Raw genomic sequence first — 12,788 nt, forward strand, 5'->3', positions numbered from 1 at the left:
CCCATTTGTTACCTCTTGTCTCCTAGATAACAGCCATTTCAACAGGTGGGAGGTGATAGCTCAATGTGGTTTTGATTTGCATTTCCCTGGTGGTTACTGATGTTGAATACCTTTTAATGTACCTGTTGGCCATTTGTATATCTTCTTTGGAAAAATGTCTGTTCATTTTTAAATGCCTATTTTTAAATCAGATTATTTGTTTTTTGCTATTGAGTTGCATTACTTCTTTACATATTTTGGGTATTAACCCCTTATCAGACATATGGTTTGCAAATATTTTTTCCCATTCCATGGGTTGTCTTTTCATTTTGTTGATTATTTTGCTATGCAAAAGCTTTTTTTGTTTGATATAGTACCACTTGCTTGTTTTTATTTTTCTTCTTGTGCTTTTGGTGTCAGGTCCAAAAAAATCATTGCTAAGACCAATGTCATGGAACCTATGCTTTTTTGTAGGAGTAAACTAAAGTTTCAGGTCTTACATTTAAGCCTTCAATCCATTTGAAGTTAATTTTTGTTACTGGTGTAAGACGGGGGTCCAATTTAATTATTTTGCGTGTGAATATCCCAATTTCCCAACACCATTTAGTGAAGAGACTATCATTTCCCCATTGAGTATTCTTGGCTCTCTTGTTATTAGTTGACTGTATATGCCTGGGCTTATTTCTGTGCTCTCGGTTCTATTCCATTGGTCTGTGCCCCTGTTTTTATGCCAGTTTTGATTACTACGGCTTTGTAATACAGTTTGAAATCAGGAAGTGAGATAGCTTTGTTCTTTCTCAGGATTGCTTGGATACTAGGGGCCTCTTGTGGTTCCACATGAATTATAGGATTGTTTTTTCTATTGTTGTGGGAAATGCCAAATGAATTTTGATAGATTGCATTGAATCTGTAGGAGGCTTTGAGTAAGTGGTAGTAACATTTTAATATTAATTTTCCCAAGCCAAGAACATGGGCTATCGTCCATTTACTCGTGTCTTCCTCAATTTCTTTCATCAACATCTTACAGTTTTCAGCATACAGATCTTTTACCTTATTGGTTAAATCTATTCCTTAGTATTTTATTATTTTTGATGGTATTATAAATAAGATTTCTTTCTTTCTTTTCCAGATATCTCCGTTGTGTACAGAAACAACTGATTTTCACAGGCTGATTCTGTATCCTGCAATTTTACTGAATTCATTTATTCTAGTAATTTTGTGGTGGAGTCTTTAAGATTTTCTATATAAGGTTGACCCTTTAACAATGTGGGGGTTAATCTTTGTATAACTTATAGTCAGCTTTCTGTATCCATGGTTCCTCCATATCCAGGGATTCAACCAACCTCAGACTGTGTAGTACTGTAGCATTTACAACTGAAAAATATTTGTGCCTCAGCAGACCTGTGCAGTTCAGTGGGCCCATGCAGCTCAGTGGACCCGTGCAGTTCAAATTCTTGTTGTTCAAAGGTCAACTGGGTAAGATCACACCATCTGCAAATCGAGACAATGTTATGTCTTCCCTTTCAATTTAGATGCCTTTTTTTCCTTCTCTTGCCTGCTTTCTCTGGCTAGGACTTCCAGTACTATGAGGAAACGGAGTGGGGGAAGTGGGACCCCTTGTCTTGTTCTGATCTTAGAGGAAAGCTTTTAGTTTTGCACTACTGGGTATGATGTTAGCTATGAGTCTGTCATATATGGCCTTTATCATGTGAGTACATTCTTTCTACAACCAATTTTTTGAGTTTTTATCATGAAAAGATGCTGAATTTTGTCAAATTTTTTTTACATCTATTAAGACAATCATATGATTTTTATCTTTCATTCTATTGATGTGGTATTAACATATTTATTGATTTTTGAATTTTGAACTAGGGGTAAGTCCACCCTTTATCATGGTATGTGATTCTTTTAATGTGCTGTTGAATTTGGTTTGTTAGTATTTTGCTGAGAACTTTTGCATATATATGAACCAGGGACATGGGCCCATTCTTGCTGTGTCCTCTTCTGGCTTATGTATCAGGGCTTCATAAAATTAGTTTGAAAGTTCCCTCTTCTAACCATCATAGAAAAATAATAAAACTTTTCTTTAGCACTCACTGTGTGTCAGGGAACGGCCTAAACTCTCACATGTGTTAACTCATATAATCCCATGACAATTTTCTGAAGTGGGCCTAGTATTATTCCTGTTTTACAAATGAGGAGACAGACACAGAGAAGTTAAGTGACTTGCTCACAGCCACAGAGCTAGTAAGAGGCAGGGTTGGGATTCAAATTCAGAGGAGGCAAATTATACTAAGGACCCAAATCCCACCAACACAGACATGTTTTGTTTTGTCTGTGTAAAGTTTAAAAAACCAACTATTACACATAAAATTTTCAATTTCCAAACTTCCTTGAAAACTGGGAGATCTAGCAACACTGAGCCTCCATCCCCATTAGGAAGTAGCAGAACAGCACCTTCCTGAGACAACATATGCTCTTCCTCAGGTCCCCACAGCCCATTTCTCCCTTTAATTTAATGGGTGGCCTGTTTAAGTCACATTACCTGGCACCTGTAGGAATCTCAATGTGTGACCTCTGCCTTACCCAAACATTCCAGAAAGGAGTCAACTGCATAGATCTACCACCTGTAACCCACATACTTTTCTCTCAAAAACCAAGTTGGCTAAATCAAATTCTATGTCCCACAGAATAATCCAGAGATGCTGGCTGCAGGTGCTTACCTTCAGAGCAGCTGTCCCAGCATACTGTCTGCTAATGGAGTCACCATTGTTGGCCCACATTATCTGGTAGATCCGATTGCATTTCACTGGTAGTGGCTGCTCCGGGGGCATCACACCTAATTTTTTCAGCTAAAATTAATATATTGGTGGATTAACTGCATATAAGCCAGGAAACTACAGCATAAAATGTATACTGCAGAAAAAAAGGAAGCATGTACACATACAACCTAGGACCCTTAAATAAATGATTTCAGACCCTTTCAAAATAAAGCACCACTTGAGAGACAAATTTCTGAATTGCTACAGCTGAATAAATAAAAAATTTACACTCTTTTGGCGTAATTTTAATGCGTAGGCTCACACTATTATATTCTGTCTGGTTTTAGATTTGCCTATGAAGTGAAACTAAGTATCAAAAAATCATACAGAAACAACAATAATATTAACAGTAGCAGAACAGGAAGCCCCCCGTAAATGCTAACTCTGGTGCCACCGCTGGGGTTCTAAGGGTTTTTTGACATAAATTATTCATTTACTCCTCATAAGAACCCTATGCAATCAATACTCTTAAAGACGAGGAGACAGAAGTTTGGAAAGGTTGAGTTCTTCGCATGGGGTCAACACCTAGTATGTGGTAGAGCCAGGGCTTGATCTCCAAACGTGACACTAGAAGGCATCCTCAAAGAATAGTCACAGCCTTTATCAGAAAAAAACAGAAACCATGCTAGGAATGTCAACCTTAGGAATTCATTACCCAGGTGTCAGAGGACTAAAAGATCTAAAAGAGATACAATAACTGCAGGAAACAGCTGCCACCAGCCAGGGTTGGGGCACAAAGGGAAGAGGCTGGTTCTGTGCTGTCAAAGGAACCACAGCCCCAGAGAGGGCACTGATGATGGGAATATAACACAGATGAAGAAGTTTGTCCCCTTTTCCTCTTCTAGCCTCATGGTCTTCCCTTAACACCCTTTATTGGCAGAGCCTGACATGGAACCAGCTGGTTGGGCAGAAAGGTGGCATGCAGACCCCATACCCCAAACACAGAAGGGAGGGTTTAGAGCTGAGAGAAAAAGGTAAATGACTACACAGTACCACACAGTAGAATTTTAAATGTTGAGCCTCACATTTTTTAAATGAGTACTTAAGAAAATGCCATTTGATTCAACTGATCTCTAGTGAAGGCTAGACTTTCCATGTTTCAAAGCAACAAGTATGTTCGCATGCTATGAATGTTCTATGGAACAAAGATTTTAGTTACTTGCTTACATGTGAAAAAAAATTAAAAACAAATATTTACAATCTAGCAGACTCCAAATTACCTGCTGTTCCATGACCACTCGTGCGATGGCAGCTTGGACCACATTAGTACGATCCAGGCAATCCATGCAATTAACTCGAAAAATTCCTTCTTGTTTACATATTACCCCAGCTTGATCAACCCTTTTCAAAAACAGTGTGGAATTATTTTACAATATAAAATACTTCAAGTTTTTCAAAAACCACAATTCTTTAAAGTATAACAATAATAACAGCAGCACTGGTTATCAATTTCCTGGGAATATTATGATATGGCAGGTGTTACTGAGATCTTTGTAGACATTATTATTAATTTACACAAGAACTTGACAAGAAAGATATTATCTCCACTTCGAAAAAAAACCTGAGGTGCGGAAAGAGTGACTTCCCTGAGTCACACTACTAGTAGGCAGAGCTGACACAACCCCTAGTCAGGCTCTTCTACACATTTAAGACCAGAAGGCACTTTAAAACACCATCCTTTAAAATACCATCCTTTTTGACTCCAAGTAGAAATGCATCTAAACTAGCTTGAACAGACTAATTCACTTTACCACCCAGCGAGGAGTCATGCAGCATGCCTCACTTATCTACTTTCTCTGGCCACCAATGGCTTTAAAGTCTAACCACATGTTCTGCCTGTCCTTTAAGCCAATTGCCTCTTCCTACATCTCCCTCCCACAGTCTGAGAATCACGTTTCCTTTTCTGACAATTTTTAAATGCCCCCAAACTAAGACCAAATACCCCTAAGCCTTCCCTCCCATGTTAGGGACCAAGAGGAAATGTAGACTATGGAGCATTAGAAGGGATTAAAGAACAGTCACAGAGCACTTCACTCCATTTTGCCTGACTGTCTGACACCTTTTCCCTGTTCAAAGCTAACACTGCCTAAATGATTAACATTCTCTTGAAAGGAGAATAGAAATTGGGAAGCAAAACAAGAAAAGCAAAAATCCTTTCTCAGCTTGCTATTATTTTAATGCTCAGTGGTACTAGACGAACACATATGATTTCACAGACCAAGAGTTTGTCAAATAGATTTCTAATGAAATACCTACCAACACCACTTCATGTCAAGAATAATGTCATAAATGGCATCTGTCAGTGTTTGAACATTCTCAAACTTCATTCCTCGGCTAACATACATGCCAAGAGAAAGAAAAGAATCTTTAACAATAATTTTTTTTTAACTTAAGATACTTAAGGCTGCTTAGAAAATTTCTTTTAAATTATTACTTTAAGTATATGAGATTAACACTACTATAAATTATATAAGCAATTGTATAAATGTTTATAACTAATCTGCATTATGAAAGGAAATATACTTAAGAATACACTGAAACATATCACAGATATTAGAAGCTTCTTTCCCCACTAAATTTTCAATACCTAAGTAAATGAACCCACATTAGAACCAGGATTATGATAAAACAAACTTGTTTTCAGAATATACACAAGTTATAGTTACCATCAAAATGACTTATTTTTCCAGAGCAAACTCTAGTGAAGTTTATCCAGAGGCAGGAAAAGTATTACTAACAGAGTATGAAGACGAGCCAGCAGGATTTTTTTTTAAATTTTTTTTACATTTTCTTTCTTTTTCTTTTCTTTTCTTTTTTTTTTCTTTTTCTTTCCTTTCTTTTTTTTTTTTTTTTTTTTTTTTTTTTTTGGTGAAGTGGGGAGGCAATTAGGTTTATTTATTTATTATTGTTATTTTAATGGAGGTACTGAGGATTGAACCCAGAACCTTGTGCATGCAAAGCACTCTACCACTCAGCTATACCCTACTGGCAAGGATGATTTTTAAGTAAGGGAACTCTTACTTCTGCCAGGCTCAAACTCAAGAAGAAAGGAAAAAGCTCCAGAAGTTCTTTAACTGAACAATAAAAGGAAAAATGGAACTCTAAGCCCAAGTCATTTGGAATAGAAAGACTACAAATATTTCAGGAACAATTAACCTAAGTTTTTAGCCAAAATAAAACTCATATGAAAATGGAACTAAGTAAACAAATGATACTCCTTCTGTTTCCAACAATAAGGAGAAGAAGAAATGTTTCTTCCCAATAAAGAGAAAACAAACTAGGTCCCTTTGGCAGCATCTACTACAAACACTAAAACTGATCAAAACTCATCTCAGGAAGTCATCTTACCAGTGCTCGTGGAAGTCAAACGAAACGTAAGTGAGGTGTGAGTTGTTAAAGAGTAACACTTGCTTCAAGTAAGCATCACCGATAATTTTCTCTCTTCCTGCCTGGTCTACCAAATTAATAATAACCTGTGAGAGTGAAGAAAAGGGAAAAATTCAGTTTAATCAGACATTAGATGCATAATATGATTTTTTACTGAATTTATTTAGAAGTATGTTTTAGAAATATTATATAGCTATGCTTAGAAATCAATCCACTCAAGCATCAGTTTTTTTTCCTATAAAATTAGATTTTCATTTGTTATATCTAGGTTTATAAGAATTGTTTACATCAATGGCATGAATAACTTTTTTATACATAATACATTTGCAATAACCTATTAGAACACATAATGAAAACAAGGTCCTTTATAATAGCAGGTATTTTGAATACCTAGAGTAAGTTTTAAATAAATGTACAAGACCTACATACTAGGCACTGAAATTTTGCTGAAATACAGAAAAGATAAACTAAATAAATGGAGACACACACCATGGTGCTAGATGGCAAGATTCAATATTGTAAATGTGTCAAGTCTCCTTAGGTTAATCTTAACATCTTAACAATCCCCATCAAAATTCCATCAGGATCTTTCTATGGACTTGACAAGTTAATTTTAAAGTTTTTCTGGAAGAGTGAATAACATGGGAAAAATTTTTGAAAACTAGTAACAACAAACTTTCCCACTGGAGAGCAAAACACACTGCAAACCTATAGCAATTAAAACAGTGGTAAGAGTGCAGAGAAATGAATCACTCAACAGAACAGGACAGATGGCCCAGAGACAGACCTATGTACACTGAGGAATCTAAGATATGGTAATATCATTCTGGGATAAAGATGGACTACTATATAAATGGTATTGGGATAACTCTATCTATGAGGGGAGGGGGAACTTAAGTTAGCCCCCTGCATCTCATTATTCACAAAGTAAATTCTAGATGCATTAATGATCTAAATACTTTTTCTTCAAGTTATAAAAAAAAGCTAGAAGAAAATTTGGAATGATTTTTCCCTAATTGTAGGATGGCACATACCTTTTTAAGCATAACAAAAAACAGAAAGCATAAAGAAGATAAGTGACAACACGAAAATTTAAAACCTCTGTACCAAATGACAGTATAAGCAAAGATTTAAAAAAAAAAAAAAAGGACTACCTAGGGGAATATATCTGTAACACAAAAACCATTAATATATAAAGAGTGCTATAAATTCAGTAAGAAAAAATGGGTAAAGGATACAGAAGATATTCACAAGAGAAAATGTACAAATAGCCAATAAACATGAGACTACAACTTTGTTAATTAAGAAATGCAAATTTTAAAACAGAAAACCAGTTTTCACCCATAGGCAGGCAAAAACTGAACACTAAACATAGACAGCATTATACAGTGTGGGAATATATCGGGGTGGGGAATGGGCGCTAGCTCCCATTGTGGCTGAGAGTTTAAACTGGTGTAATCTTGGGGAGCAACTGAGCAGTAGGTATCAACCTAAATATACTGTTTGATCCAGTCATTTCACTTCCAGAATTTTACTCTATAGAGCACACAGTATTCCAAGATGTTTCCTGGAGAATTGGTTATGTTAAATAACCACCATGAGATATTAAGTGAAAACAGTTGCAGAACAGTGTGTATGGTATAGTCCTCTTTTGATTTAAATTTTGAATGTATACATATACATGTGTCAAGATGTTTTTGCTGCAAAGGACAAATCATTGACTCAAATCTCAGAACAGAAGCCTGTTCTGAACCTCAGAAGTCTGGAGGTTGCATGGCTCCAGAATTGCTTTATTCAGTGGTTACCAAAACCAGTTCTTTCCACCTTTTTGTTCTACCATCCTCAGCATATTGGTCAGTTCTCAGGCTAATGAACTAGCCTTGACATAGCTGCAGCAGCACCAATCAAATTCAGACACAACCACCACCAAGGGATTGCTGGCTCTTGTATTTCTTCTGATTAGAACAGGAAATCTTTCCCAGAAGCCTCCTAGCAGACTTCCCCTCACATCAGACTTCACTGGCCAAACTGCCAATTAACTGAACATAGGCCTACACCTAAGTCAGCTGCAGGCAAGAGCAGTAGCAATGACACCACGACTGAGTCAGACCGACCGTAGGCCCACCTCCCAGAGGGCAATTACCCAGGGTGGACAAAACAGTACTCCTGGTACTGTTAGAAAGGAGCAAGGGTCTGCTCAGTACATACAGCTATAAAATTGATGTGTACAAACAGGTCTTGAGAGTCAACAGGGAGCAGGAAGGAGGGTGACTGCCTTTACACACCTTAGTATTGCTTCAATTTTCACAATGATTATGTGTTACATTTAAATTGTGGTCAACTCCCTACAATGTTACTTACAATTACACATATTGCCAGTACATGAAATTTATTCACATCATAAAAAATGCAAACATGGATAAATGTCACATCCTTTCCGACCACAACCCAGTCTGCAGCCTTCCCTGAAGGTAATTCCTGTTACAAGTTTGATGTGTGCCTTTCAGCCCACCTGAGTGCATTCCTATATAAGTATGCATGCCATATATGAGTAAGCACACACACACAAATGTGGAAGAGAATTACATATGTATAAATGACATGGTTTTGTGGGATTTTTAAAATGGCAACATGCCATATGCTGTTAGTCCTTCCCTCACTCCACTGTATGATTTTAAGATCTTTCCATGTTAGTAAACACAGAAAAGATCAACATCGTCATTTTTAAGCATTTGTATTCAACACTTCAGACTTGCTGTACTTTAGTTACCCAGTGACCTCCTGATGAACAATTAGGGTTTTTTTTTTTAATGCTGCAATTAATGTTCTTATAGATGCCTCCCTGATTGAACATATGCTTCTCTCAGGGAGATTAAAAAAAATTTTTTTTGTATTAGAGTTCCAGCTGCTCCACAATCTTGACAAAACTTGTACTTCCCATCTTTTTTATTTTAGTCATTCTGGTGTGTAAGTGGTGGTTTGAGTTTGCATTGCCCATCTGACTTATGGAGTAGAGCTCCTTCTCATGTTTATCAGACTTTTAAATACCCTTTTTTATGAAGAGTCTGCTCAAGTCTTTTGTTCAGTTTTCTTCTGGGCTGTATATCTTTTTTTTATGGATTTATAGTTTTTAACATACTCTAGATATGAGTCCTTTATCATATATATATATTCCCCCACTTTGTGAATTGCCTTTTCATCCTCTTAATGGTGCCTTTTAATAGTCAGAAGTTCTTTATTTTAGTGAAGTCAAATTTACCAATTTTTTCATTATGGTTGGTGCTTTTTAAGTCCTATTTCATTTTAATATAACATTTTAATAAATATAACATTTATAGTAGTATCTTATACTCAAAATATTTGATAATTCAATAAAGCTTCAATAAATAAATGATAAAGTTATAAGATTAAAAATTTAGTAAAGTCCATTTAATCAGTTTTTTTCATTATGGTTTAAAGCCCTGCTTAAGACTAAAGGTCAAAAGATGTTCTTTCTGTATTTTCGTCTCAAAGGCTTATTGTTTATAAACTTTTCACATTTAGATCCACATCCATCTGGAACTGGTTTTTGTATATGGTATGTAGGATAGCTATCAAAAAGCAAATTACTGCATTAACAATATAAGAATACGTTATTTTGATTGATAATACCATTCAAAATGGCTACAGCAACTTGTGCTCCCTCTAGTGACGTGTGAAAGTTCTCATTTCTCCAATTACCCGCCTTTATCTCTTACTATCAACTTTACATTTTTTTCAGCCTGAGGGTTTGCTTTTTGCTTCCCTGCTGGGACCTTCTTTGGGACTGCACAAAATGTGTATTGTAATTTTGGAAGAACTGAAATCTATTCAATATTGAGTATTTCCTTCCAGGAACATGGTGTTTTCTCTCCATTTACTCAAGTTTTCTTTTGTGTTCTTCAGTAATTTCCCCATCCCAACCACCCCACCACCACCACCACTTCAATACATTTGATATCTTTTTTGTATGTTTAGTAGATTTCAGGCTATTTCTTCCTATTTTGTTTTTGTTGCTGTTAGGAAAATGCATCCCATAGCATTATATCTTCAGACTGGTCATTGCTAATGGATAAGAGAATTAGATTCTTATAGTCTTGTATAGGAAATTTGGTCATTTTATTGAACTTGTATTTCACCTAACAGTTCTCCACTGATTTTGGTTTCTATGTTCACATACCTACATATGAGTGTATGAATACACGGGAAAGGTGGGCAGAGGGAAAAAAAGATACTGAAGGATACATATCAAACTGTTATCTCAAAGAGGTAGAGCTGTAGGTGTTACTGAGAGATGTTATTCATACCTTACTCGAGATACTTCTCAGACTGTAATAACTGACAGCAGACTAACCTCATCTAAAAACAGTCTAAAGAAGCTGACTCAGTGATAATTCTTTAAGAATATTCTTTATATGTGTTCTTTAACTTCATGACAAATGCCATTTTTCTTAATTATGAATTGTACATTGTTATTTCATGAAACTTAAAGAAACAGATACACAACCATTTCTAAAAATATGAAGGAACATTTTATTACTACAGATCAAATCCCACCTGTTTTTTGTAAATTTTCAGTTGTTCTTCAAAATGGGCAGAGAAATAGGCAACAGTGTCCTTTTCACCTACAAAGAAGTGATACAAAATCTATTTTTCCTTCCCAAGTTTAAGACAGAAATTAGTGTCTATTCCAGCTTCACTCTTACTTTTAAATAATTTATTGACGGCCCAAATGTAACTAAGATCGTCTAAAACCAGTATTTTAAAATGAAATGCTAAGCCGAAGATCTAATTTCTTTCTTCTCCCCCAAGTGGACTTAACTGAAACATACTGAATGTGGCAACCATGAAACCATGACATTTATTATTTATATATCCTGCCTACTTGTCAGAAAGCATTTCATGTCATTTATAATAAATGAATAAAACCCCCTTTAAAACAAGGATATTAAAAACTCAAGTTTTACTGAATTCTCACAAATATAAATTAAGTTTCGAGAGAAAAATATTCTGAACAATTTTTAAAATCAGCCTCATTCAATAATCTAATTAGTGGGCATGACTTAGCTATTCCAGTGCTAAAGTTAAAATACTGGAAGAAATTAAATCCTTAATATTTAAAACAACAAACCTTTCCCAGTGAAACATTTGATTTAAAGGCATTTTATCTACTTTTTGTAGATGCTGCCTCGTTAAGAAATTTCCTGTGGGGAGGGTATAGCTCAGTGGTAAAGTACATGCTTAGCATGCACGAGGTCCTGGGTTCAATCCCCAGTACTTCCATTAAAAATAATAATAAATGAATAAATAAATGAACCTAATTATCTCCTCTCCCAAAAAACCCAAACAAATAAATAAATATTTAAAAAAAATTTTTAAAAAGTTCCTGCTTCTACAAATACTGGCTATATTTACTCTTTACCAAAATTAATCATGTAATAAAGTATTCTTCAAAGAAACAAATTAAAATCTGTGGAATAAGCTATGTTTTGCTGTATTTTGGATTTTTTTTTACTGTTAATTACTTAAACTGTCAACAACCATTATTATTTTTGTGATTATTACATCACTATTAAATTTCACCTTATGAGATACTGCTTTAAATAATGTATCTGGCAAAATGAACCCAAACCTATAAAGTATTTTTAAAACATCCCCTCTGAAATCGTTTGCAAACCAAATAATTGACAGGCTTACTTCTGTCCAGCCGAGGCCTTGGATTATATCGATATCCAACCTGGCTCCAAAAGACAGGCACAGAGCCTCGTGTTTGAATAAATGACAAGGTATGATTATGCACATGAATTAATTGCTCAGTTTCTACATAATTTGCAACATTTCCATTTTTATCCACTCCTCTTCGTTTATAACGCATTCCTAAAAGAAAATTAAAACAGAAAACAGGAACATTAAAAAAAATTATTTAATCTGACTAGATATGCTTCTCAACCAAATCTGTGTCTTTTAGAATAGCCTTGGGGATCTAACGTGCAACTGCCAGGCAGAACAGTATCAACTTGCCCAAAATCATGCCTGTATTCATCATTGTTTTTTTTTTTTTTACTGAGTTATAGTCAGTTTATAATGTTGTGTCAATTTCCAGTATAGAGCACAAACTTTCGGTTATACACGAACATAAAAAATATGGAATTCTTCACGAATTTGCGTGTCATCCTTGCGCAGGGGCCATGCTAATCTTCTCTGTATCATTCCAATTTTAGTATATGTGCTGCCGAAGTGAAAACTCACCATTGTTTTTAAAAAGCTGAAGCTGAGATAGTTCCTGTGAACTGGAGGAGAATGGTTTTCCCAAAGGTACTAGCACTCAGGAAGGATTTATTACTGTGATACATGCTGTCAGTAGGAACAATGGTGTTTCGAAGCACATCCCAAGTGACTTTCTTCTCTTTTCCAAATATATACATTTCCTTTTCTTTCTCCTTTTGTTAACTCTCCCCCATTCACTTCTCTCCAAAAAATTGGTCCCCAATTGCATGACACTATTAGAGTCACTGAGCACTTTGAAGCCAACTGTGTCTCCAAATCCATTATTGTCATTAGCATTTCAATACATCTGCAGAT

At 35.5% G+C, this 12,788-nt stretch overlaps 1 protein-coding gene and 1 non-coding gene across 4 annotated transcripts in view; both read right to left on the reverse strand.

Annotated features, from left to right (window-relative positions):
- Window positions 1-12,788, reverse strand: part of INPP5F (inositol polyphosphate-5-phosphatase F) — a 77,106-nt gene that overhangs the window by 18,205 nt on the left and 46,113 nt on the right. For 2 of the 3 annotated variants that reach the window (XM_032490776.1, XM_032490775.1), the window contains exons 8-13: window positions 11,904-12,083; window positions 10,764-10,831; window positions 6,150-6,274; window positions 5,058-5,135; window positions 4,022-4,142; window positions 2,703-2,831 (exon numbers count right to left, since the gene is read on the reverse strand). In XM_032490776.1, coding sequence (XP_032346667.1) covers window positions 2,703-2,831; window positions 4,022-4,142; window positions 5,058-5,135; window positions 6,150-6,274; window positions 10,764-10,831; window positions 11,904-12,083 — 701 coding nt within the window. Of the gene's footprint in view, window positions 1-1,324; window positions 1,471-2,702; window positions 2,832-4,021; window positions 4,143-5,057; window positions 5,136-6,149; window positions 6,275-10,763; window positions 10,832-11,903; window positions 12,084-12,788 lie in introns of those variants that run through there. The other variant, XM_032490777.1, reaches the window with a different exon arrangement.
- LOC116667398 lies at window positions 12,345-12,451 on the reverse strand. The gene has a single exon (XR_004324282.1). It is a non-coding gene; the product is annotated as a U6 spliceosomal RNA (small nuclear RNA).

Source organism: Camelus ferus, chromosome 11, assembly GCF_009834535.1.
Source record: "Camelus ferus isolate YT-003-E chromosome 11, BCGSAC_Cfer_1.0, whole genome shotgun sequence".
NCBI lineage: Eukaryota > Metazoa > Chordata > Mammalia > Artiodactyla > Camelidae > Camelus > Camelus ferus.